This window comes from Stigmatopora nigra, chromosome 17, assembly GCF_051989575.1.
Source record: "Stigmatopora nigra isolate UIUO_SnigA chromosome 17, RoL_Snig_1.1, whole genome shotgun sequence".
NCBI lineage: Eukaryota > Metazoa > Chordata > Actinopteri > Syngnathiformes > Syngnathidae > Stigmatopora > Stigmatopora nigra.
The window spans coordinates 3,651,583-3,679,582 of record NC_135524.1 but is presented as its reverse complement, the minus strand read 5'-3'; the positions used below and the strand labels follow the sequence as shown (position 1 = coordinate 3,679,582).

General features: G+C 36.0%; 3 protein-coding genes across 5 annotated transcripts in view; 2 read left to right on the top strand and 1 right to left on the bottom strand.

Moving 5' to 3' along the window:
• Nucleotides 1–18,067, bottom strand: part of sppl3 (signal peptide peptidase 3) — a 37,609-nt gene extending 19,542 nt beyond the window's left edge. The window contains exon 1 of one of the 2 annotated variants that reach the window (XM_077737179.1): nucleotides 17,979–18,067. Coding sequence is in view for 1 of the 2 variants with exons in the window: in XM_077737180.1 (XP_077593306.1) it covers nucleotides 17,979–17,995 (17 nt within the window). In the remaining variant the exon portion in view is untranslated. The remainder of the gene's footprint in view (nucleotides 1–17,978) is intronic. The other variant, XM_077737180.1, reaches the window with a different exon arrangement.
• Nucleotides 71–16,399, top strand: gnaz (guanine nucleotide binding protein (G protein), alpha z polypeptide). Of its 2 annotated transcripts, none has more exons than XM_077737042.1 (3): nucleotides 71–421; nucleotides 8,463–9,706; nucleotides 14,597–16,399. In XM_077737042.1, the coding sequence occupies exons 2-3, from the start codon at nucleotides 8,984–8,986 to the stop codon at nucleotides 14,939–14,941; spliced, it is 1,068 nt and encodes a 355-aa protein (XP_077593168.1). In that variant the 5' UTR covers nucleotides 71–421; nucleotides 8,463–8,983; the 3' UTR covers nucleotides 14,942–16,399. The 2 variants fall into 2 exon arrangements, with proteins under 2 accessions (XP_077593168.1, XP_077593169.1); XM_077737043.1 differs by lacking the exon at nucleotides 71–421 and adding an exon at nucleotides 3,121–3,411.
• Nucleotides 18,068–21,174: 3,107 nt separating the features above from the next.
• On the top strand, nucleotides 21,175–27,413 carry slc5a1 (solute carrier family 5 member 1). The gene is made up of 15 exons (XM_077737771.1): nucleotides 21,175–21,329; nucleotides 21,912–21,983; nucleotides 22,114–22,218; nucleotides 22,315–22,374; nucleotides 22,462–22,566; nucleotides 22,759–22,864; nucleotides 23,118–23,198; nucleotides 23,287–23,495; nucleotides 23,784–23,919; nucleotides 23,985–24,092; nucleotides 24,164–24,314; nucleotides 24,372–24,540; nucleotides 25,275–25,490; nucleotides 25,569–25,668; nucleotides 25,992–27,413. The coding sequence occupies exons 1-15, from the start codon at nucleotides 21,192–21,194 to the stop codon at nucleotides 26,204–26,206; spliced, it is 1,971 nt and encodes a 656-aa protein (XP_077593897.1). The 5' UTR covers nucleotides 21,175–21,191; the 3' UTR covers nucleotides 26,207–27,413.
• The last annotated feature ends 587 nt before the right edge of the window (nucleotides 27,414–28,000 follow it).

The window sequence follows — 28,000 nt, the reverse complement described above, 5'->3', positions numbered from 1 at the left end:
ACTCCTCCCTCCATTTCTGTACTGCACTCCCTCTCTCTGTCTCTAACACACAAACACACACACATACATACACAAACACACACACTCTCACACACACTCTCTCTCACACACATATACACGCCCTCCACCCCCATCGCTGCAGTGTCTCAACTGCCTTGGAGCAAATGAGAGAGGATACAGACGTGCATAAGGCACAGAAAAGATAGAGACAGATGTGTGTGTGTGTGTGTGAGAGAGAGAGAGAGAACGAGAGAGTGAGAGTAGAGAGAGAGAGAGGGAGAGAGAGAGAGTAATTGGAAATAAGAGGACGACATGAAAATGAAGAAGTGTGATTAAAAGGGTGGATTGTTTAGAGGCGTTCTCGGCGTGCCAGGGCTCATCTGCAGTATTCTTCGTAAATGGATGCTGCCTTGTGAACACGGTAAGGCTAACAAACTACTTCCCAGAATGCTGCATTCCATTTTTTTAATAGAAAAAATAATCTGCCCTTTAGCAAGGACTGTGTTTGGGGACAAGGTAGGTAGGATAAATGCGGGACACCTGAGTGTGTTTTGGCTGTTTTCCCATGTAAATGAGCCAAGGTGATGCTGAGAGATGGGTAGCCAGCTTGTCCCCCCCCCCCCCCCCCTCTCCTCCTCCACCCTGCTAGCCGTTCCATTGGACAATGTTATCATATCCTTGCTATTTGACTCATCACTAAAGAGCATCCTCTATCCTTGAGGATGCTTTGGTGTTCATGCTAGTGCTTAAATCTAGTGGTTAGCTTATGTAGGACAAGGGTGTGTGTGTGTATGTATGTGTGTGTGTATGTGTGTGTCGGTCTGGGCCAGTGGGCTTGCAAATATGGGGAGTAGAAGAAGCACATGATCAGGTGTTGGCTTCCATTGACGTTTGATGGGATGTGCAATCGTCAAATTTCCCCTTGAGTGTTGCTTTATAGATTATAGGAACATTGCAGGATTGTCGCCGTCTGCCGCTTTACGCCTGCGTTAAATCATCGTTAATCATAGCCGAGTTGTTTTATGGAATGTGACAGCCAGGCGGGAAACGCAAGATAAAATGAGATGATTTTTTGACTTTCTTGGTTATCATTAGCCTTACACGCCTTAATATGAGTATATATTTTTTTTAAATGTTTGTAGGGTTGTTCTACATGTATGAGAGAGAGAGGGGGGAGAGAGAAAGAGAGAGGGAGGGCGGGAACCATTGCAGTGGAGGGGTCTGGGGTGGTGGCAGCGGGAGTGGTGGTGGGTTAACAGCAAGGAGGCAGATGGGGCAAAGGGGCGGAGGTTGTGAGGCTGCAGAAAAAGGAGGCAAAAAGGGTTTCTAAAACAATAAATTCAAAAAAAAATCAGAACGCTGCTCCTTTCTGTAACATGGCAGTCCTAAAACGGCATGGAGCTAAGACACAAAAATGATGGATGAACTCAAAATGGATAACTAGGACAATGAGCTTGCTTAAAATACCTGAAATATTGCATGATTTGGGCCTAGTCTGCAAAGGCTGAGAAAGGAATCAAATATTGATCAGTTTCAGTCTAAGACTGAGCTTCAATAGCTGAGTGTTTTTTTCTAGCAACCCTTTGGTAAAGCCTATTAACAAATCAGATATTGCTGCTCAAAAAACACTATATTTGGCTAAATTCCAACCTTTTTTGCCCTCATCTTGTTACTTCTAACCAAAGATAAAATACGTCAAAATTATGATACTAAACTGTTTGGCTAAAATGATTATGAAAAGCATTTATTTGACTGTCATAAATGAAACATTAGGCATGCTTTTCAACTATGCCAATGGCAAATCCTTGCTCTGGTTGAGGCAGTACGTGCCATTCGGATGAGTGCTATGCATATAAAAACCAGAGTAACTGTGACAAAAACCTATGCCAAGTTGACCTCCTTCCACCTCTTTTGTTCCTTTGCTATATTCAAGTCCTGTGGGCGACATAATATCTGCGGACAGCACATACAGGCTTGTTTCAAAAAAGGACAGCCAAACATCCGAGGTACGAACCAATCAGCTTGAGACACTAGGGTCCCTATACCAGAACCAAGTCAGAATAAGTCACATGTTCTTAATGTAAGCATATAGTAGTACACGTAACATAAGATAACAGTAGTTAAATGCTAAAATTGTTGCTATATTTTCAATGTCATGGCTACACACACATGATCTGTTATGATCTGATAAAGTGAATGTCAGCCACCCAGTCGTCACCACTGTGTATCTTTCGTCACGAATTCATCACTGTAAAATAAGCTTGACGACCACAAAAACAAGTTTTTTTGGTTCTGAATTGGTTCTGATTGTGTCTTGATAATAAATGAGTTTTGGAAAAGTTTTTACTTTTTTAGTTACATTGATATTCAGACGATTTTTGGTGGTTTATTTGGAATGTTAAGTTATCAGTATCTATCACCAGGCTATTTAAAGAAAGGTGCAATCATCATATGGTCAAAACTGCTTCTTAAATATGATATACTAGGCAAAATTGAGGATAACTTAAACCCTAAGTACAGTAAGTGTAAATAGGTGAATGCGGCATCACCATTAAAGGGGGTTTCACTGTTGAGTACATTGTAATTATGATATTAATTATAGATGCTTTCACATTTGTTTGTGGTAGATGACAGTATGATGCAAGACTATGTCACACCCAGTTACATGACATTGTTTCAAATTCATATCGTTTATCGTCATTAGTCGTCTATCTGAAGTCTAGGATTGATCAACTATTAGTTTTAAGGTAAAATTGTATTGAGAACTGACATGATTTAACCAAAGCATTATTAACACAGTGCAGTTTTTGTATGTAGCGCATCATATTTTCAACCATCAACTACAATACATGTGTGTCAATTTTTTTTAACTGTTCTATTGCAACATTGCACTTGTTCAGATAGTTCAGCACTACTGTTTATTTTGGTTTTTTTAATCCTGGCTAGGTACTAAGACTACATTTGTTTGGGAGCCAACTCTCATGTGCAGGCTCTGACGTAAAACCATCTAATAAATAACATAAGGGGGGGAGGGGCCTCGGAGATGGTTTGTGTTCTCCTTTGGTGTTTAATAAAACAACATTAGCAGGACCCGCCTTTTTTTTTCTTGTCCATTGACCTTCCGTTGATTTGCTGGTCTACTGTATGCCCGCCGTCAAATACAGAGGTTGTGTGTGTGTTTTCCGACCGAAGGCCAACAAGTGAACGGTCTTTACTTGCTGCACTCAGAAAGCGGGACAAACAGAGCAACTTTGTGTTCCATTGCACACACGTAACAGTGGTCATATGACAACAAGGAGGCAGTGGAGAGGAAGAAGAGAAAACGAGGAGGGGTTAGGTTGATCAGGGAGTGCTATGGTGACCTTCAACCTGCCAGCGAGAGATGGTGCTGTGGAATGGAGGCAATCGGAGGTACGAGGGGGTTAGGACAAGGGGATTGTATTTTAATCAATATTAAAACGACTACAATTATTAATCGGGATTTGTGTCATGTCAAAACATCTTTGATTCTGCTCCATTCTAACAAAAAAGGCATTAAAATTCTCTAGAAATTGAATAGTAAGGTTAATAATAGGTTAAATTAACAAATGTTGGTATTATTTTATTACTAAGTTAGCTGTAGAAACAAAAGTAGTGTCAAAAGTATCCAAAAATGTACACTGAGATGTTGTCATGGATATTCATTTTAATTGCAAAAGTAATGCTGTTTTTTGCATGACCACAGGTCACCAGAAATGTGTTGCCATGGAGAAAATCTAATTTTGCAGTACTCTTGCTAGTCATGGTAATGGAAGATATATTTGCTAGTCGCTATAGTTGGTATTGAGTATTATTCTTAAAGTATCAATGTTAAGTTTAATATTTTACAATCATGACAATAGTACGGACCCTTTACTGTAAAGAAAAGCAGATGTTTTAATCCACTTGCGGGTGACAACAACCTTGTGCCCTTGTTATCCTTGTACATCTGACTAAACTTTTGCACAAACATGCCATTGTCAATGCCGGCTGGCCTTGTGACTCAGTGTGACCCGTGTGATTGACGAAAGGGGGAACTGAGCCACTGAGCATCAACAACATTAAAATGGGGCATTATCATAAAAAAGAGAGCTCGCCAAGCCTGCGCTATCTCGCCACCGCCTTCAGAATGACCCAGTGTTTTGGGAGAAGAACAGGGAGAACAGTGGCCGTCATTGTTTTCCATAATGAATGAGTTACATCCTCACGTGTGCCATCTACAGGCATGCGTCTCTGAAGTCTGCCAGGCATGATTTGTGCAACATTAGATACACGTGCACTCTTCCTTTCCTTTTTTAACTGGAATTCCCTTCCACAATGTCATACTTTTATCAAGATTTTGCTTCTAATATTCTATTTAGTAACAATTCCAATCAACAATTAAAAAAGGAATTGGAGGTTAACACAATTGCAAATAAAGCACAGGGCGTTCACAGTCTTTTTTAAAAAAAATAAGACGGTTTGGGTTGAAAAACATATTTTTTTGTGTTCCAAGTATTCTAGGTAGCAATGGATATCGTTTTTTTCCAGGAATTGAACTATCACAGTTTGTTTCCCCAAGGAAAAAAAGAAAGACCTAGTTTCAATTTGAACAAAGAGCTAAAAGAACTAACAACAGACGCTCACAAAAAGCAAAGCAATTAGATTTGTTCCGATTATCAAGCTTGAACAATATGAAGAAGCTTTTAAACTAAATTATAAACTTAATCCACCAAACAAAGACATGCACCCTTTTTGTAGTTAAGTTTCATCCCCCATTGGACAGTAAGAGTTAAGTTACACAAACAGCTAAAGACCTGCAAAAAAATCACATTGTTTGACCTACAGTATATCTACATAAAGATATAATCAGGATTTCTTTTCGTTCCTCACAAGTACGCAAAACGAAATATACAGTAATCAATCGTTCTCTAGCTAGAACCATAAAATTGACTTTTTGCTTTTTATCCCAAATTCCAGCAATCATTTTCAGCAAAATATCATATCTCTAAGTTTCAAACATGTCACCACACATCACTCCATTTTGGCTCTGCCAGTTTAAACATTTTCCTTCTCTATTTGTGCAATTAGAAATAAACAACAGAACTTCATTGTCTACTCACAATGCCACTTTTAGTTCTTAGCAAGTACTTTTACAGGAAAAAGAAGAATATTACAAGATCACTATTGTATTGGAGACGTCAAACGTTTAAGGCGAGGGTTCCCAAAAGATTTCCTACGAATAGAAAGCATTCAACACTCAACAGTCAGCCATTGTAAAGAAATCAAGTCGTGATTTGTGAAATGAAAAAAAAAAAATGCTGAAAGGAAGTACTAGTTTGTTTCTTGTTGACTGTGTCATGAGCTGCAGGTAACGGCGTGTTTAAACTGTCAACAGTGTCTGACACAGACGTTAAAAATCACATCCTTTTGAAGGAGGCACCAATACCCGCAGATCTTTCTACTGTACTTGTTGTCACAAGGCCTTGAATGTCACCTTGACTAGTCATTGGTGGGGTGTATGGTATCTATAGTACATAATTTTGTGCCTGAATGGTCTATAAAGCATACAGATTCCCATATACATGTCTATTGGCTGTGTCCAAGTTTAGGCAACAGGACAATCCCTGGTTTTGGGCAGCCATGATGGACTTAACAAAATATACCGAGCAATCACGAGTTATAGAAAGTCATCCCACGTGATAACGCGTCCTCACCATTATGAGGGAAAAAAGCTTTTCAATGAACAAAGGCTAAAAAGAAGTTAGGGTCTTCAGTTGAATAGAAATGGGAAAGAAGGTGAAAATAGTACAAAATGACTCATCTGGAAAGTCATTAGTTCTGTTCTGTTCTTTGACCATGATAAATGGCAGAATTATTTTGATCTGTTGAATTAATTTAAGTGGATTGGCATATTGAGGACAAGAAGATGGAAATATTAAATTAGAACTTAGCCTTTAACTTTTAGTTTAATACACTTGGTATGTTAAATATTTTTGTTTACATTAGCTGCAAAATAACCTTTATTTGATTTGATGTAGTTTTTCAGCCACACGGGCTTTATCTATATTGACGACTTATTATGTTGACTATTTTTTCATTCATGATTATCTGTGCATTAAATGGTGAAATTTTATATAATAGTTGTAATTGTAACATGATTATAAAAGGATTCAATTCAAATCAGTTTAACATTCTAAATGTATGTTGGCATTAAATTAAATTGATTATTAAACTTATGCAAATATGACTTAGGCTTTAAAGAAAGCTGTTTGTACAATATATAATCTAATTACATGTTATGAAATAAAGCTGCAAAGGCATCTCATTCAACAAAATGAAGTCAATCACTTCCATTGTACATTGGCAAAAGGCACCAGGTTATTCCTCTGGTTTTTAAAATTTTAATGAGATTTGGGATGTTAGTCCTGTTTCCAATCGATTCTCAAGATTCGATACTGAGACCAATATTTGTCACACTGTGTAACATCTCTCCTTTTAAAATTCCCCATTGGTCCTTCAGGAAAAGCCAGTTGTCTGTGTTTATACCAAACAGGCTTTTGTTTCACCTTATGTCGGGTGAAGAACACAGAAGGCAAGAGCAGCCGAGCGGCCAAAGTGCATTGATCACCTCACTAATGCATTGCTAATTCAACACATACATGAATCATTTCCAGCAGCTTCTCATTAAAGTGGCTGCCTTTCTTTCACATGGCCTAAGGAATCCTGAATAAAGTAAATAATAACAGCCTATTGCTATCATCTTCTACCACAGTGAACACAATGAATTACATCTATTTGACATTTGATATTCTCGGGTAGGTTAGGGGCGTAACTTTGGTGTCAGAGATGCTCTCAAATATTGAATTTATTTCAATTAGATCAATCAGGTATGTTCATAATTTCTGCATTTTAGCACAGTGTTAATTTGGCAAATGAGAAATGTACAACTTGAATAAAATAATGATGTTCCAAGCCTACTGAGATTGTAATGGTAGATTATTATGGCTATGATATTGGATATTTGTAGCAAAAATCCTGTCAATCCGTCCTTTAAGAAGAGCTTGTCAGGTGCAGTTTAGCGGGTGGCAAGAAGTGAGCTCCAGGCTATTAAACAGCTGCCTTTTGGCTGGTTATATGACATGTGAGTGTTCTACTGTGTGACTGCTCTGTGCTCTCAGTGCAATGGTTTCTTGTCAAAATCTTCAGAAATGGAACAGGGATAAATCTGCCATTGTGAAGGGTGTGCCGCAATGTTGCCCTACTCAGACATCTATCGTCATCTAAAAGTCATAGACTTAAGAACTCTGAATAATCAAATATAATCCAACACAAAGGCCACTATTTTCTTGAAGAGTGGAAATTTAGGTCTAAAGTTACAATTCCCAAATATATTGAAGTAAAAGTGGAGAAAATAATCAAAAGATTAACTGTTTTTAAATATAATTCCTTCTATATCATCAACATACTGGCAAAATTTGCATCCCTCTAAAAAGCCCGACCCAATTTTACATTTACATTCCATAATTTATAATACACACAGATATAATGGTCTAAAAAAATGTGAAATTCACATAAATAATGACATATTTTAGCATTTCATCATGATGTTCACACAATTCAAACCTTTAATGAGACTATATACAATGACTGTCAGCATTTTCTTTTAAGTTGGTTGCACTATTTTCCCTGGCAATTATCTAGTGGAGTGAAACTTCAAAAAGAGCAGAAATGCAGTTGAAGCAAATAAAAAAAAAGACCTCATGCATGGCTTTAAAAGCATCTCCGAATTTGCACATTTGGCATACGTTGTCATATCGTGAGGGCAGTTCGGGCCTTGAAGCCATGAAACAATGCACCCTGTTTGTGTGCTGATGCTTTGTTGTGGTTTTGTTCTGCTCTGTTTGTCCTCTCGCTCTTTTGAAGAATGGACCTCTCTTTCCAAATGCAAAAATATAGCATTCTCTGGTCTTTTCTCAATCAAATAGGTCAACAAAAGTTGAGTTTTGCCAAAAGAACCACACCATATTATGCACCAGAAAGCCAGAACTAGTATAATCAAACAAAAATATACATTACAGATCCAATATACTTTTTAACAAGTAAACCTCTTTCTTCTGTACAACTATTACAAGCCTGGAAAGACCAAAATGAAACCAGATTCCCATTAAAATTGAAGTGCTTTTCCACTATTTGCAGTAGAACCTAGCGGATAAAAATCACAGATGTCTGGAAGCAAAGTAGCTTCAATGGCGGCATAAAAACACGAGAGACACCTGCTGGTTTAAGCCCGCTTCTTTCCCTGTAGAAAGTAAATACGAATTTTAGCGAAATGAGTTTTTGTTTGCAAATGAGAGACAATATGTAGAATTTCCAAGCTTGTACATTGTACCAAACGTACTACAACTCTATGTTTTAAACAATATATTGGATATTTATGGCTGTTCTCTATTTATGTTTACCAGATTTGCTGGAAGAATTAGAGAAGTAATTCTCAATCCAGGTTGGATGATTACAGCACCCTGACAGGAAGATCTAACACAGGAGCCATGTGGGAATGGAGTGCGCAAATTTTCTCCATCGCAGAACCCATCAAGTCCAAACACTTCCTCTACTGACATAAGTTGAACGTCGTCTGCCGACCTCCAGACTTATTCCTCAAGGGTGCTATGATTTCCGGCTCCCTTAGCTTCACCAGGCCGTCCAAAGTCAGTATCAAGTACTGTGTGGGCATCCCACAAGTCTGGGTTTTGCCCACACAGGACTCACAGACTATTACAAAGCAAAAATTATGAAACAAACCCGAATTACTCCTTTCGACGGATGCTTTCCTGGCTCGTGGTTGTTGTGACTTTGCAACTGGCCTCTTCCCTAACAATCCTCAGCCTTCTCCAAAGATTTCATCACCTCTTCTTTGTAATTTAATCAACCCCCTCCCCAAAGCGTCAGTACGAGTTCCTTTGCGCTCAGTACGTGGTGGAGGACCATGGGATGCCGTCAGAGCTCGGAGGAGAAGGAAGCGGCTCGGCGCTCCAGGCGAATCGACCGCCACTTGCGCTCGGAGAGTCAGCGGCAGAGGCGTGAGATCAAATTATTGCTTCTGGGCACCAGCAACTCTGGCAAGAGTACCATCGTCAAGCAGATGAAGATCATTCACAGCGGCGGCTTTAACCTGGAGGCCTGCAAGGAGTACAAGCCCCTGATCCTTTACAACGCCATCGACTCCCTCACACGTATCATCCGTGCCCTGACCACCCTGAAGATTGACTTTCATAATGCTGACCGCGCCTACGACGCCGTTCAGCTCTTCGCCCTCACTGGGCCTGCGGAAAGCAAGGGAGAGATCACTCCAGAGCTGCTTGGGGTCATGAAACGCCTCTGGGCAGACTCCGGGGTCCAAGAGTGCTTTCAGAGATCCAACGAGTACCACTTAGAGGACAACACTGCTTACTACCTAAACGACCTGGACCGCATTTCTTCAGCCGAGTACATCCCTACAGTAGAGGACATTCTGCGATCCCGTGACATGACCACAGGTATTGTGGAGAACAAGTTCACCTTCAAGGAGCTGACCTTCAAGATGGTGGATGTAGGTGGACAGCGATCAGAGAGAAAGAAGTGGATCCATTGTTTCGAGGGAGTGACGGCAATCATTTTCTGTGTTGAACTGAGTGGCTACGACCTCAAACTCTACGAGGACAACCAGACGGTAAGCTTGAGATAGATTGTAAAGCTTTCCACACACACATGTAGTTATTTCAATAATTATAATTAAATGATGGTCAAATTACTATTGTGTAAAAAACTAGGAGTACATTGCAAATTTCGGTCAAAAAGTACAACCATCTAACGACCATCTAACCAACCATTAAGACGTATAACTGAAGAGATAAGAAACTATACAAATGCTTACTCACATAAGTCGCATTTAAAAGTCAAACATTTTCCCCAAACTATACGTACTAGCGCCCAATTAGTGGATGCGTCTTGTGTATGCATTAAATTCAAGAGAATGTAGATGTCGCTGCTTAAAGTATGACAATATTAACATTTTGGTGAAAGAAATGATCCGGATTAAAGACAAAATGGGTAAAACGAGAACAGTTTTACAACAAAAACTGACTTAAAAAAAATCCCTTGCAAAAGTTGTTATGCCGCGTAATTTGTAATGATCAAAAAAAGGTATAAAATACAGGAAAAACACATAAGTTTACAGGTTTGAAGACGGTACATTTTTCACTAGACGAGATTACTTTCTACATGTTTTACTCAAAGATTTAAAAAAAGAAGGACAAGCTTTATAAAATGAATGTCAAGCTTTACTAGATTATATTGGCCTTTTAAGAATGTGGTGTGCTGCTAGTCCTCGCCGGCAAGAGACTGCTTGTACAAACATCGGCAGGATGATAAAATTAAGAAAGCATATCTCCTTGACTTGATGCTATAACAGTGATAGCCACCCAAGTTTAACTTTTGTCACGGCTAATGCATCCTCAGTGATGTAAGCGACCAAAAAAAATGTCTGACTCAAGAGAGATGTTTGTATTATCTCATTCTTAAGGTTTTAGGAATTTGAAAGATTTCCCATGGCATATCCATTACCTTTTCAAGCTGTTTTAATATGCTGTGTCCCTAACGTTTATTTAACTGCCTTTTGATAGAATGTCAACATTGGGTAATCTTTCAGTTTCTGGTGAAAATCACTTATAAGTAAAGCGGCTACATTTTTGGGGGGTAAATATTTCAATAATCAGCTTTTCTTTTCTAAAAGGCACCAGTGTGGCTGCCCCCAAATGCCTTTTTAAACACTACGTAATACACTAGCAAGGAGGAAGGTTTATGATTTATTGTGGTAAGTAAAAAAGGCTAGTAATGCATTGGTTACAAGCAATCTAGATGGGTTGGAATATTGAATCAATGAGTTTATTTTTAGGTTAAAAATAGAGCCTGAGAAGAAAAATCCAGCTTGGTGTTAATTGAGTTCACACAACCACATGTGTCGCTTTACCTGTGAGACTTTGGAAATTATAAAGGCTCATGTACTGTAGGCTCTTTGGGAGTTCATGTGCCAAAAAATGGAGAACAAAAAAAAAACAGATTTAGTTGCATTAACCTGCTGTAAGTGAATAAAAATGTGAGGAATTTAAGTGTAGTGATATTTCACTAGTTAACCTTAATATGTGGTTTGGTCTAGTTTTAATATAACAAAACTGGATTACATTATAAGTAAGGACCAAAAATAGTTAATGTATATATTTCAATTGCCAATGCCTATTTAGCTGACATTTATTTTTACTCCTTCCTTTGTCAAGCTACAATTTATAGTAGGCGTCACAAGAATCCATGATGTTTTCCTTATGAGCTCAATTGTTCCTTTCTTTTTATTTTTTTAGTCTTCTCCATTAACAACTTGTATCCCTTTACGAAATTTCTCATTTTTAATATGAAAATATCTGCACCCTCCAACTGTTTAATGTGTAGGTAATGAGTTTTTGCCAGCAAAACCAGTTAAATCGATTTTAGAACCACCTGAGTTTTATACAGCGATATAGTCAATTGATACTATTCATATTTTAATATTTATTTTGTTTTTTAATATATTTTGTTCAAATGCATATCTTTAAAATACATTTTATACGAGGTGACTAGACTGATACAAATGCATATAGTAGTGATCATTAGCAGTTTTTTGCAATGATTTTTTTTACAAATAACATTCCCTAGCTATAACTTAATCTCATCCAAGTCTTTTTTAACTTCAAAAGGTTATTTCAGTTCCGATGCAGCGGATCACGCAAGACTGAAAACACACCATAATTACTGTACAACATTTCCCCGTCAACCCATTCCCAGTTGCATTTTCCCTGTCCCATCCTTGTCCTCGTAATGAATCGGTTTCCGTAGTTACTGTTGCCTAGCAACAAGCCAGTCAAATGCTCCTAATCCTGAAATGTTGACAGTGAGCTGTGACTAGGGAAAGGAGGATGAGAAGGAAAGGGGAGCGAAGCATCAGGAGGGGTGGGAGTGGGGGCTTTGCATTTCAATAAACAAAACCACTGGAGAGAATGCATAAAAGGTGGGTAAGGTGTGTCAGAAAAGTTCCAGGACTAAAATTCGAGTAGATATGATTTAATATCCATTGAACAAATCATTTAATGTGACAAATATGACCACTAATGTACCACAAATGGGAAATGAGTTAGGGAGTGGCATGTCTGTGAGCATCTAGAAAAAGGAGGAAAAACTTGGGAAAATGTATGTTTTTTTCTGGGTTATACTTGTTTTGTCAGTCAATTTTTCATTGAAGGAAATAGTATTACAAAGTTGTCATTGTTCTGGTGCACAGCGTCCAAGAAATATTTGGATATTACAACAAACGAGATATATTTAGCACTCGGTGATTTGAGGTAGAATGGTGGATTATAAACGGCACATGAGAGTAAGAATGCATTTGTATTTCATTCTCTACATAGCAGCAAAGGTGTAGCTGCCCACATTCACCAAGCCATTAGCAATGAACAGTTTACCAGACCAAACATGAGTGTAGTGCACAAAGTACTGCATTTCTTAGCCAGGAAAAAATATTATAATACTATTATTATTCAAATATATATGTTCTGGGCTTCCTATTTTCTGCAAATGTACACATTTCACCACTAGAACTTCTTCAGATACAAATACTTTTGACCTTAAGGTCTCATTAACTTGCCTTATGTACACAACATTAATGCATTGATATTCTACTGAATTCGGTGTCTCTGTATTACATTTTTTTGCTTATATACTACCTTTTTACAAGCCTAGTAGGTCTTTAACTCATTCCCTGCAGTATGGTTAGTAAAAGAATGAAGTTTATCCTTAAAAAACATCCATGAACAAGAATATATATCCAATAGGAGCTTATATAATATTCAATAGTTGCGGTATAGAAAAACTCAAGGCAACACTCTAATGTAATGGAGTACTAATATGTTATTTACCTAACTGAAATCAATAGGGGGAAGAGTCAGTCCAGGCCAAGTAAAAGGAATTCAATGTTCAATACTTGTATCGACACTTCTTCGAGTTACTTTGAGTTATTTACTGTGTACTATTTCATGTGCTAAGAATTACACAGAAAGAACAGCTGATAGACAACAAACAGGCTTCTAGGGCGAGGGTGATCATCTCTTGTTTAAATGCATTGCAAGTTGGAGGGCAGCTTTTGTTCAACTATCTTTTAGTGCGTCATGATGAGGGTCCAGCCTAGATCCCTTGGCCCATGTACTGAATAGGTCAGAATAAAAGGGGAGCTTTTGTTCAAATTGCATAACTGTTAGGATAATGCCAGTGGAAGGGATTACATATGGCTACACAACAACCATTTAAAACTTGATATGAACAAGAGAGGAACATGTTTTTTGTGTAATCAGTTCTTGGAAAAGACATTATTTTGAGAGGCGAGGCACAAATTGCTGAAAAATACAAAGCAGTATCCGCATTTTATTCTTGATCATCAACATGTTCTATTTAACTCATTCTAAAGATGTTTCGAAATATGTAATCCTTTAAAGCCAGCTGTCATATAAGCTCATTTTTTTGGTTACATCCAACTTGGGACTGTTAAAATGGTTCCTTTTTAATAATTATTGTCCAAAAACAGTCAACTCAGAACATGTTACACCTGCACTACCGATTTTCTACTGCTTTTCTAGCCATTTCCCAGAAATGGCATAGTGAGCTTTTGTTGTAGATTCAATGAAATAGCTGTGGAATGAAATCCTCATTGCGGGTTTTTACTCTTTTTCCCTCTGGTTCAGGCAACATTTTTTTTCCAGGATGCGTTGATCTTGTGATCGGCACAGAATAAAATGGTGTTATTTCCATAACCTCTTAAACAACAGCCTTCCATCTGACAAAGTTGCAGTCACAAGCTACTGGCTGGCCCATCTCCACATGCCAGAAGCCACCACGGGAGACTCAACGTCCTATTTTTTGTTCTTTTCTACTGTATATTGAACATCACATGACAAAAAAAAAAACAGAAAACAGACTTAAACGTAGATTCACTTTACATGTGCACCAAAATCAAGATAATTTGCTACCATGTGATTTCACCCAAAGCAGACTGACAATAGATGTCTTTTACACTCCAAATTACTTTAAAACTGTCGGTCAGTAGACACTTCTTCACAGTTTATATCATCTTTGTTAAATTCTCATTTAAATAGTACAAATTAAGACAACGCCTCATTGACAAATTCAATGTTTCTTTAATTTCCAAAATATTTGACATCATCTTGCTTGATGAATTTCAGCAGTGTTCTGGATTGTATATTTTTTCTTAAAACATGTACATTAGCTAAAGCCAAAAATTCAATCTTCCAAAAAATTAATGCATAAATACATTTTCCATGTCATTTTTTTTGGATGGAAACCCGGGAAATATTTTGGGTGGTAACAGGCAAATTGACACTATGTCTATCAAGTCAATTTCTATGACTGTAACCTCACATTTCTGACTTTTCTTCCCAGAATTGCACATTAGGAAAAAATCTAACTACTGTAACCTCCCATTGTATAATAACCTCACTCATTTACCCCCCTTCCATCTCCACAGAGCCGAATGGCCGAAAGTTTGCGCCTCTTTGACTCAATCTGCAACAACAACTGGTTCACCAACACCTCCTTGATCCTATTCCTCAACAAGAAGGACCTGTTGGCTGAGAAGATCAAACGTATTCCTCTAACGGTATGCTTCCCCGACTACAAGGGCCAAAACACCTACGAGGAAGCGGCCGTGTACGTGCAACGTCAATTTGAGGACCTCAACCGCAACAAGGAGACCAAGGAGATTTATTCGCATTTCACCTGCGCTACCGATACCAGCAACATCCAGTTTGTGTTTGACGCTGTGACGGACGTGATTATCCAGAACAATCTTAAGTACATTGGCTTGTGCTAGAACAAGTATAGTCTCATTAATAAGATGCAAAAATCAAATGAATTGCATATGAAATGATGTTAGTTGGGAAAGGTGAAGATTCAAATGGGTATTTATGTATACCTGATGTGTTTGCACTGAATACGAGTATGCAGAGAAACTTCAACACAAAAATACGCGCATACCGTACCTTTATGTTCCTTCACGCAACTTTACGTGTCAAGCACTTGCCGACAATGACAACACTGGACATGTCAAAAAGTTTCCCCTACTGACAACCACAAAACGAAGAAGTACTTCTAAAATACTTTAAAAATAATCGTGTTTTTTTTGTTTTGTTTGCCTGAGGACATTTAATGCTGCTTTACAGGAAACTTATGGGGCAAAATTCAATGTTTTTGGGGGATTATTTCCACTCTTGACAATGATTATAAATGAGTGTTTGTTGTGGGGTGGGGGGGGCATGATGTCAAAAGGTTTTTACCTAAAAAAAAAGGAAACTGCCACAGTTGAACTAAAAATATTTTCTACGCACTATTTCTGTTCTTCACCTAACTATCAAAAGCTTTTCTGTTCCTTTTTTCTTTTGCATTTTAGGGATGGAATAAAAAAAGATATGTATTGCAAAGCTGCCCTTTATAGCAGACTACTGACTTCTAAAACCTGGAGTGTTATGTTCATTAGCGTCAAAAGTGTTCAAAATGAGAATTCTACTTTCCAGCAAAGATGACAAACAGTGCCAAGATCAGTTTGTAAATAAAACAGACAGCATTGATGACAATTACTTTTGTTTTGTTTATATGGAGAAGGAAATATCCTAAAAACTTGCATGATTTTTTCTTACTTTGGGATACTAATCTATTTTGTTTGAATTTTTTTTCCTCCTTTCCTTGGTTCGAATAATATATTCCCCAAAAAAAAACATATATTGAAGTCAAAAACACTGTGTAAGATTGTACAGCTGTCAAGAGAGGAATTTATTGAAGAGTTTTATCGATATAATTACAGTGATGATGATGTAATGATGGTTTTAAAAAATGAAAATAAAAAAAAGCTGATATTGATGGAAAAGTCAAGTCTCGCAAGTGAAAATGAGAAAAAAAAAACGATGAAAAATGTGAAAAAGATGACGCAAACTTTAATCTTCCTTGCATTCTCTAAAGTGGAACTTGTCCAACAGTTGGTATGATATGTAAATAGTATACAGTAAGGTACACTCTTTGTCATAACAAATAATAGTGGTTGAAAGGGGGGGAGACAAAGAGAGAAAGTAAAAAGGAAGAGATGGAGAAGGAGAAAGGGGGGCATTATTCCATTTTGCTCCTCCTTCCACTCTCCCTTTTCACTTCTGATGTGCAAACAACTTAGCTAAGGGCTTCACGTTTGACTTTACCGGATGTCCACTTTAAGAAAAAAAAAGTAAATTAAAAGAATATGATAAAAGGACAACTATGAATAAAACAACTTATGCAAATTTCATGGTGTTGTAAATGATTTTTTTTTACCGTGACTTTCTCGGAATAATTTGTCTTGTCCATTAGTAGGAGAATGCTGCTGTCCATAACAATGAGTTAAAAATTGTGAAATACTTTTATAATGCATGAAAAAGAGAGTGGAGTTCACAAACCTGACATTAAAAAATTGGACATTTTAGAAAATAATACTTATTGCTTTCCACCTTAGCACAAGTGATAGTGAACTAGAAACTAAAATATGTAAACTCCCACAATATTTGACCTCTGTATACATGTCCTCATTATATTTTTACACCAAGTTAAAAAATATATATATATATATATATATATATATATATATATATATATATATATATATATATATATATATATATATATATATATATATATATATATATATATATATATATATATATATATATATATATATATATATATATATATATATATATATATATATATATATATATATATATATATATATATATATATATATATATATATATATATATATATATATATATATATATATATATATATATATATATATATATATATATATCATCACTTGGATTTTACACCCTTTTGTTACCATCAAGTTTAATGAGTATGTAGATATTTAAAATAATAGTAAATTTCACCATATTTTTGTCACTATTTTTTGAAAACTAGCTTATACACAAAATGTAGAAATATTTCACGATTTGTAATATTCTTTTCTACTTCCCAGCTAATGTAGAGTTATATTCCCAAGAGAACAATCAAACTGCTCGAGCACAACTAATTGCCACATCAAGAATATAATAAAATTACGCTGGCACAAACATGGCAATAAACATGGCCTTACAGGTAAATGCTTATGTAGTGAAGCTTTGAAAATATTGGTTTAAGATACCAGCAGGGCAGAACCTCTATTTATAAAAAAAAAAAAAAAAAACACAAAAAACAGATGGTGTGTTGAAACATTGTACTGCATATTTTGTATTAATTTGTTCATTGAGTGTTCCACATAGTGAATTAGGCATGCAGTTGATTCTTTTATGGACTGATTTGAAAAAATGTGGAGAAATGAAGCGCCTTGATTAGGAAAAAAACATTTTTTTGATTGGCCAGTTCCGCTCAAAAAGTCTTGTGAATGTCATGTGCAGACTGTGGGTGTAAATGATTAAAAAAAAGTATAAATATCAAAGCTACATCATAAAAAAACATCTGTTAAGCAAAATCCAGTTACTTTACCAAATTACTACATCATAAAAAAACATCTATTAAGCAAAATCCAGTTACTTTACCAAATTATTTGCAGTTTCCAACCAGACAGTTAAAGATATTTAACTAAAAAGAGAGACTAAGGATTTTTGTAAAATTGTAACCATACAAAGAACTCCCTGCTGGTCTCCTTTGGGATTTTTAAAATTGTAAAAATATGGATCTATGCCAGCGAGCCAGCCAGCAAGCTCTTCTGACTTTTTAATGATGCTGCTGAGCACTGATATCTGCAATACAATATAATTTGTACCCCCCTCCAAAGCAAAGCTTTATACCATGTCTCGAGTACCTCGTGATTTTGCTTGTCCTCATCTTACCTCGCTCGCTGCTTCATCCAGCTGATACATTCTCAGTTTTGCCCTCTACGCCCCCTCTGTAGCTTCCATATCTCATCCCACTCGATCCTTAGGTAGACTGCATGGTGAGCAAAAATAAATAAATAAATTAGCTTCAACATGCTTGCAAAAAAAGGCTAATTTATATACTACATCACCCCCTGAAGCATTTGTTATGATCCTAAAGTCCACAGTTACCCATCACGACTATAAGGCGCACTGCATTATAAGGCGCACCCTCAATAAATGACACTTTTTAATCCCCCCCCCCATATATAAGGCGCACTGGATTATAAGTCGCCCTGTCTATTTTGAAGAAAATTTAAGACTTTTAAGTGCGCCTTATAGTCGTAAAAATACGATAGGCTTAACTTCTGCTCTTACACACAACTTTTCCACTTGCTGTTGTGTTCTCCCTCCAAATATAATCAACAAACCTGACATCTGTTCATGAAGCCACTGTGAGAATTGACTTCTCCTTGGGAAATAAAGTCGCCTAGACATAGAAATTCAATTAACCTTGTCAGACATGTTTTTTTTCTTGTTACATTCAATGCATCTAGCATTTTCTTGGAAGGATAATCAAGAGTAACAACAGTCTGGTGGCTCACTCCCTGCCAAAACACATTTTAACATCCCCAATTTTTGTGATAACCTTAACTTGATTTTAACTACAAGAGAGCACAAAAAATTGAAAATGTGTCACTTGGATAGAAACTGTTATGTTCTAAGATACCAACATATACAATTTAACCACTACACATAGAAGGTATTTGATTTATTAAAGAAGCAGTGTAGTCTGAAGTGCAGGTTTCTAAATCTCTTTCTGGTATATAATAAATATTTCAGTGTAGCAATTTTAATTTTTCATAACCATGCTTTCTTCAAAATGAGTGAGCAGAATACCAATCCATTGTCCAAATATCAAACCTAGATTTTGAGTTGTTGTTATTCTCCAGATCTACTCAGAGAGTAAATCCTATTTCAAATAATTATGGAATACAGATACACAGTGTTCCTAACAATTAAACAAAAATATTTAAAGTCAACATTGCATGCTCACCATACTCATTGAAGCCTTTCCACTGATGCTATAATCTCCCCTTCCTCCTTAAAATGTGAAAGGTCATGGCTTTCCTGTTCAACAATGGGAAAAAATCAATGCATTAGTGTTTGGGCCAAGAGTTACGGCCACATCACTATTATTTTTGCAGGCGTACAGTCCTTTAACGTGCAACCCTTTCACCATTATATGCTTGTTTTTAAACACTAGAACTACCATTGGTTCATTATTTTACCTGACATTGTTTAACATTAAAAAGACTGTCAGAAATGATCATACTTTAGTTTAAGCTGTGTTTAAGTGGTTTACACAAAGTACAACATTTAAAAAGAAATAGTATTTTGCTAATTTTAAGTCTGATTTGTGATCTTAATTTCAAAATAATTCAAAATACAGACAACACAAGGGCTAAATTGCATCCCCATAGTACAGGTATTTTTCCTTTTTACCTTTATTGAAAAATCCAAAACCACAAACCTGATCTAATGAAAAATAATCATTTTTTATGCACAACTAAAGCTACTAAAAACACAAATTAAAAGAATTCATGTAAACATTTATGATCCATCAATTATTATCCATTATATTTAAGGGCGATTCTCTTTGCGTCTGTTGCCATCTACTTGTTAATTTTGGTATAACCAGTAATATTTGACCGTTGTAGATTAATGATGAAAAAGATGACAAAATGCAAAAACGTTACGTGCATCGATGCTAACAAGCCTCTATTTAAATGATTAAATAACAAATAAAAGTAAAGAATTACCTGAACACACGTTGAAAAGTTTCTTTCTGCACATGTGCACATGGCACTCCCATGCAAACAAATGAGAGAACTAACCAAAGCTGATCCAAATTAGAATGTGTCACATTAATACTTGACAATACGAAACAAATAATACAGAAATATTCATTCCACACTTATGGTATAGGAGGATTCGAACAAATAAATAATATATAACAATTTGCCTAAGTAAAATTATAAATGCACCTATAAAAAGTGAAGCATACAATATATGCTTGCAGTTTTACCCATTTTTTCATTTGTAAGAAAAGGGACTAAGGTTTTATGACAATTCATTATTCAAACTTTTGGAGAGATAATGTATTTGCAAATATTTCTGTTTATATTTTGTGTCCACTTGGTAGTTGCATGCATTTATTGAAGGAGGTATATTTGAGGTGTGGCATATTACTCACCTGCAAATTGCAGGTATGCAAGTCATACATTTTTAAACTTCTTAGACTACCTTTTAATTGGCATATAAAATGTTTATACAGATTCAAATTAAACTTTGAAGTTGACTGAAGGCTAGGCCACTTAAAACTTTTTATATATAATGCCAGCTCTCTTCTTATTTGTAAAACAAGAGATTGCTCCAAAAAAATTGTCTATAGGGGATTTTGCATGCTCCTTTCCAAAAGTTTTGGAACAGAGCATCCCATTTTTACGGTTTTGTCTTAAACTGAAAACATTTTTGTGGATGGATGAGTGGACTCTGCAAAATAAAAATAGTGCATGACATCAAATATAATATGTGATGAAAGTTCATGATGAAAATTCAATAAATAACCCCCTACCCACCCAGTCCGGGAGCTTCAGGGCCTTGTCTACTGGGATAAACACCATTAAAAGCTCTGACCTACATTTCCAACCGAATGAGTTGTATCCACAAATTTACTATCTAAATAATCTTCATTTCATAGTGTCTTGACTGCCTAGCTTCCAGTTGCATGTATCAAGAACATCAAGTTTGATTCTTAATTTAATGGCACTCTTAAACTTTAAATTTATCACAAACTGTCCACTGGCATTTGTCATTGGTTCTTTTGTAATACAGGAATTCTTGACATGTATTTCCTTGTGTGTTGATGATTAACAACATATTTGTTTGCAGTGAACATACTGACACATAATCAATACCTCTACTTAGAAACAGAAGGATTTTAATGTTTTATTCGAAACTATGCTCTTGTTTTTTTTTTTTTGCTACAAAATCGTACCCCTTCTACAAAAGCCCCTTCCAAATGTTCTCACGCTTGACCCCGCCCCCTTGGCACATAATAAAAGGTGAATAGGTGAAGGCAGGTGATTCATTCATCGACTTTCATGCGTAGTGGACATTTCAAAGATGTCTGGAGACTATTTGGGCTTTTCCAATGGGAGAAGTAACATTAGGAATAATACGGGCAATATAGCAATTAACAATGCTGCTGATATATCTGTTATTGTCATCTATTTTTTGGTGGTCTTGGCGGTCGGGATATGGGTAAGTTATTCAAATAGAGGGCATCTTTTGGTATGTTTTGTGCTATTTCAAGGTAAATTATATCTGCATTTAGTTAGACCAGAAACCTCGACTCACAACCTATAAGTTGTTTTTAAAGACAATAAATAGAAGAGATAAGTTTGATAGCTAGATATGGTATAAACAAATGGTTAAGCATTCTATTACCCTTAAATTAATGGAAAAAAGTCCACATAAACCTCAAAAACTTGACAAAAAATCTCAACAAAACATTTAAATTGATCAGAAGTTGAATTTTAAACTCCATTCATTTAATTCAACTTGAATTACAATTCAACACAATTATAATAAAGTCAAACTCATTAAACAGGCCTTGACCTAATAGTAAATGATGGTACCATAAACTTATATTGTGCTATGAAAGGTCAAAAGTGTAATGAAATATATATTTTTTTAACTGTCAATGAGGTTTATGCACTTCTCAGATTTTTAATCCCAATAATCATGGCAGATGGCATATTTCAGCTCTTTTTTCCATATATTTTAGTGGCTTATCTGGATATTGTATATATATAATGCTCAAATTCTATATCATATGTGCAGGCTATGGTTCGCACCAACCGTGCCACTGTTGGTGGATTTTTCCTAGCAGGCAGAAGTATGGTTTGGTGGCCGGTAAGACTCTTATTTTCATTTTTATGTTGTTGCTATGATATCAACACAATATGTCGAATATAGAGTCAACAGGAATGTGAAGTACTTTTTCAAATTAAAATTAAAATAGCAATAATCCTGCTGTTCAAAGATTGGAGCATCACTTTTCGCCAGTAATATTGGAAGTGGCCACTTTGTGGGAATTGCAGGCACTGCTGCTGCCTCTGGAATTGCTACTGGTGGATTTGAATGGAATGTGAGTAAATACATATTTTGCAATATTTTTTGGAAATACATTATGTCTCATATATTTTATTGGCCACTATTAAAAATGTGATTTTAACTTTAACAGGCTCTGATTGTGGTGGTTATTTTGGGTTGGCTTTTTGTTCCTATCTACATCAAAGCTGGGGTAAACAGGTTAACTTACTTTTTTGGAAATTGAGACATCTGTGGATGGTGTTGCATATCAAATAAAACAATATCTGCATGTGTTCAGGTGGTCACCATGCCTGAGTACTTGAAGAAGAGATTTGGAGGTCAACGTATTCGTGTTTACCTCTCCGTGCTGTCCCTCTTTCTGTATATTTTCACCAAGATCTCAGTAAGTTCCAATTTCAATGATTAAAATAACCAAAGAAAATGTCAGAAAACATAAAGTGCAGTTTATTTAACAGTTCCAATTTAAAGGCCCTATGTGAAAAAGAATCACCCCTTAAACCTGAGTATAATAGAACCCATAGTATATGTGCTATATTATCTATTTAATACGTATTATGATCTGCTATCTGCTCAGGCAGATTTGTTCTCCGGTGCCATTTTCATCAACCTCGCCCTGGACCTGAATATCTACCTGGCTGTTGTGGCCTTGCTTGTGATAACGGCTTTGTACACCGTCACAGGTTTGGCGTCTTACTGTTGCATCAGGGCTAATAAAAAAGTGATAAGTGCATACTTTTGTACCTTCTGGAACTAATACTAGTTAAACACTGGAAGAAAAGTGAACCATGTTGACCTGTTTAGGTCAATCACTGTCATAATTCGCCAATTCCAGGGCTAATTATGTTTACTATGTTAAATATGTAACTAATCAAATTGGAAATTTGCCTTACAGAATTCATTGCATTTCCAATTCGTATTTTTTTTGTCTTTTAGGTGGTTTGGCAGCAGTTATATACACAGATACCTTACAAACTGTAATTATGGTCATTGGATCATTTATTTTAATGGGCTTTGGTAAGGATTTTTTTCCCTTATTGTTATCAATTTGAAATTTGTCTTATTTGTGAGTATAATGAGTGATGTAAAATAATATTCTTTACAGCCTTCAATGAAGTTGGTGGCTATGAAAGCTTTCAAGAACGCTACATGAAGGCAATTCCTTCCATTACGGGGAACATTAGTGAAAGTTGCTATGAGCCTCGGGCAGATTCCTTCCACCTTTTTAGGGATGCCATCACAGGAGACTTGCCATGGCCTGGTTTGGTATTTGGGCTGACTATTCAAGCCACCTGGTATTGGTGCACTGATCAGGTCAGTCATACAAAATACTTTATTATAAAATTTCCCTAGAATTTGTTGGGGTACAAAAATATAAGCAACTTTACTGCCATTTTTACCTGACAATGACAGCATATATTTTAAGTCCATTGGAAAATAAATAGTACTACAGTACTATGAAAACATGATAGTTTATCTTATGTCATGCGTCAGTCTGTATATAAAGTTGTGAAATTTTTGTTTAAGGTATATACAACTATTGTAGTAAATATACTAGTGTATGTATACTCGGTTGACTTTACTATCCTAAAATATGCTTAGGTGATTGTACAGCGTTGCCTATCAGCCAAGAATTTATCCCACGTTAAAGCAGGCTGCATTTTATGCGGCTACCTAAAGCTGTTTCCCATGTTTATCATGGTTTTCCCTGGAATGATCAGCAGGATCCTCTACCCTGGTAAAAAAAGCCCGAGTTTGACTTCTAGTTTAGCTAAAAATGACTAAAAAACACTACTTTTCCAGATGTGGTGGCCTGTGTGGACCCAGATGAATGTTTAAAATACTGTGGTACCAAAGTGGGTTGCACCAACACTGCTTATCCCAACCTAGTAGTGAATCTGATGCCTAATGGTGAGTAAGGAAGGATTTTATCTCCTTAATGATCCTTTTTCTTTAATCCAATCAATTCATGGCATTCTTAGGACTTCGTGGCCTGATGCTGTCGGTCATGCTGGCCTCACTTATGAGTTCCCTCACCTCCATCTTCAACAGTGCCAGTACTCTGTTCACTATGGACATCTACGCCAAGATTCGTCCTTCCGCTTCGGAGAAGGAGCTCATGATCACTGGAAGGTACAAAAAAAAATATTTTAGGGGGTAAATCGATTATCATCAATGTGTTTATTACAGGGCATTTATCTTGGTGCTTATTGGCGTCAGTATTGCGTGGATTCCGGTGGTACAGTCGGCACAGAGTGGTCAACTTTTTGACTATATTCAGTCTATCACCAGCTATCTTACGCCACCTATTGCTGCTGTTTTCATCCTGGGCATCTTCTACAAGCGAGTCAATGAGTCTGTGAGTTCCGATTGTGTGTCATTTAGCAGAAGCTTGGAAAAACAGTGAGCTGAACTCTGCTCCGTTTATCTTGTTGTTATAGAAAGGCTGTGCAAAGGTCTTATCTTTATTTTCAGCTTCTTGTTCAATGTGTGTAATGAGGTGACTTGGAATATTTTGATCTTCTAATGCAGTAGAATAACATATTTTTTTAATAAATAGCACTAATCAAATCATTTAACACTCCTCAAAGTATTGGCATAATAGTTATTATAAGAATGTTGCAAAGTAGTCCAGGAAGAATTATAATGTATAAAATTTTATTGTCAGTTTAACAAGATTAAGCAGTTTAAAAATTAACATTAAGTTTGAATACAGAGGCACTATTTCAGTGCACAAAAAAGTCTGTTGTCTTCAAATAAATGTTTAACACAGTTCTTCCCAAAATGAAACTCTTTATAGTAGTACTTCATTTAAAAGCATTAGATTAAAAAAAGTATATGACAGATTAACATTACGCAAAGTTATTCATAAGTTTAACACACTCTACAAACCTAAATCTGAACTAAAATAAGAAACTAGCAAAACTACCTGACAAATAATGACATGTACACTATACTAAATCATTTGGATGTTACAAATACTACAAGGAAACAAAAAAAAAATAGATTACTCATGATTTGCGTACTCTCCCTTTGTGCCTTGGTGCAGAAAATGAATGGATTAATGGTTAAAGTTCTTCTTTTGTTCAACAGGGTGCCTTTTATGGTCTCGCCATTGGTCTGTTAATCGGCTTATCCAGGATGATCGCAGAGTTTGTTTATGGTACGGGCAGCTGTGTGGAGCCCAGTGTGTGTCCCACCATCATATGTGGAGTTCACTATCTCTACTTTAGCATCATCCTTTTTGTGCTGTCCTGCATCATCATCATTGGCGTTTCTCTTGTGACCGAACCCATCGCAGACAAACATGTATGCGTTGACTGAATACACTCCAATTGTAAGCACCACATTCACTTTACATGCTCTGTTTTGTGTTTTATTTCGAAGTTATACAGACTATGTTGGAGCTTGAGGAACAGTACTGAGGAAAGAGTTGATCTGGAGAAAGAAGACTGGGTGGAAAATGTTGAGAATATGGAAGATGAAGGTAATTCCTATGTGATAGTAAAAAGAAAAGTGCATTTTATATTAAATATAATTGAATTGAATGCCTTTATTGTCATTATACAAGTACAATGAGATTTAAAGCTTTGGCAAAGAGTTAGAAATTTGTTGCTGTTGGCCATGTAATTTTAAAATGCCTTTTGTTGAGCTGGAATTTCATTATAAACTATAAAAAAACGGTAGTGTTTTAGTGTAAATTTCTGTAGTAGAAGGTATGAGTTAAACTAAAGGCTTAGAAAAAAAATTGAAGCTAAACTTTCAAGCCTATTCTCTCATTTATATTTTTATTGTTGCCTTTCTATTAAGAACCAGAGGAGGAACTTGGTTTTTGCAAGAAGGCAGTGGCATGTTTCTGTGGCCTGGAACAACAAAATGCCCCAAAGCTGAGCGAAGAGGAGCAAGCAGAGCTACAGAAGAAGCTGACAGACACAACCGAAAAGCCACTGTGGAGGAATATTGTCAACATCAATGCAATAATCCTCCTCTGTGTGGCAGTCTTCTTTCACGGCTTTTATGGATAAATGAACTAGTATTCATATACTGGAATTATGTGAGTATACATCAATATATATTGTGTATACACAAGTATATGTTTGTACACACACACGTCAGCATATACTGTATACAAATATATATACATGGTATATATATAACCTATTGAATTTCTATACTTATAAAATAAATTGCACTTACTTGCACAGAATAATAATACATTGTACTACAATTAAATATATGAATGCTTTATATGTGCATTCATATATTTAAAAGTAAATTGAATATTTTCAGGGATTTGTAACACAAAGGAAATCAAATTTAAAAAAAAAACCTTGCGAGTGATTATGTTTAAGATCGTTCTATTTATTTAAAGTAAAGTTAGGGCCAATTAAAGATTATTAAGTATGTCAACTCATATGTAAATGCCATATGTTTGACTTGCCCTCATTTCTTTTGATAGCTGTATTTTTAACCATCGAATGTGTGCTCTTTCAAACCGGTTTAACAAGAGTTGTCGTTCATCTTGTGCAATATTTTTAATTAATGTTCACAGGATTATTATTATATTTAGTTCAGCACCATTGACAGCAAATACACACCAAATGTATTTAACGTGTATGGCCATTTATCATCCCAAACACTCTTTTATATGCATTAGTTCTTATTGGGTCAAGAATGTCGACTTCCTGAGCTTCGACAATAGCCAGACTGAGTCAAGATGTCGCACTTCAACTGACATATTACTTTGCTGAGCTCATTTTCTCATAAGAGTCTTACTAATTGACTGAACAGGAAGCTGGAGGACTGGACTAAAGGGGGGGCCTCACTATGTACACAATGCTATCTTATCCTACCTAATGAGTAGCTGGGAATAATGACAGGGTTTTGCTGCCTGTACATTGATGTATAGCTTTTTATCTGTAGGGCTTCATAAAGTGTTAAAAAGTTAATTATCAGATTGTAAACATGGACTTTTGGTACCTTTTAACATCAAGCTACCCATTTTCTATCAAGTTTGTCCTTCTTATCTATATACTATTCGCTACCGCCCTCCCAATTTAAACGGATTGGACGTTTATTCATAATAAATGCATTGGTGGGGAGGTGCCACTTGGCTGAATTTAATTATTTGCTTCTAATCTTGTATATTTATATAAATATGCGCATGAATATGTTTATGTTCATTAATATGTACTGTGCCTTTGTTAAATAAATCAAATTTGAACGAGTCTACTACTGTAAAACTCATTTAAAGTAACAACAGAAGCTACATGCAGCCAATAGGTTAGTATTTTTACTACCACACTTCATGTTAGCCATAAAAATAGTTATTAATTAATGCATATGTGTCCAAGTGGTGGCCCGGGGGCCAATTCTGGCCCAATGCATCATTTTTTATGGCCCGGGAAAGTAAATCATGAGTGCCAACTTTTAAAATTAAAATGAAGAGTATAGATGTATATTAAATTTCCTGATTTCCCCCTTTTAAATCAATAACTGTCATTTTTAATCAATCTTTTCAGTTTTTAGTTCAAAAATCATTTTGTAAAATCTAAAAACATACAAAAAAAAAGCTAAAATAAACATTGTTTTAGATCTATAGAAAAACTGACTATTCAGGGCTTTTAATCCAGTTCTTTTAATCCATTTATACACAAAAAAATCTGAATATTAATTCTAAAATGCTCCATTTAGTGCAATATATGCCATAAATATTGTGCGCAATGGCTTGAGTTTATGGCTAGGAGTCAGCATCTTTATCAAACTTCATTTGTTAGTGAATTAATGCTTCATTTCCTTCTACCGGCTCTCTGTAGATT

What these genes read in the sequence shown, in the direction of transcription:
- slc5a1 (XM_077737771.1), top strand. Translation starts at nt 21,192, where the DNA reads ATGTCTGGAGACTATTTGGGCTTTTCCAATGGGAGAAGTAACATTAGG. An exon ending in ATATTTTCACCAAGATCTCA is followed by an intron (nt 22,567 to 22,758) that starts GTAAGTTCCAAT and finishes CTATCTGCTCAG; the next exon opens with GCAGATTTGTTCTCCGGTGC. An exon ending in GGTATTGGTGCACTGATCAG is followed by an intron (nt 23,496 to 23,783) that starts GTCAGTCATACA and finishes AAATATGCTTAG; the next exon opens with GTGATTGTACAGCGTTGCCT.
- gnaz (XM_077737042.1), top strand. Translation starts at nt 8,984, where the DNA reads ATGGGATGCCGTCAGAGCTCGGAGGAGAAGGAAGCGGCTCGGCGCTCC. An exon ending in TCTACGAGGACAACCAGACG is followed by an intron (nt 9,707 to 14,596) that starts GTAAGCTTGAGA and finishes CCATCTCCACAG; the next exon opens with AGCCGAATGGCCGAAAGTTT.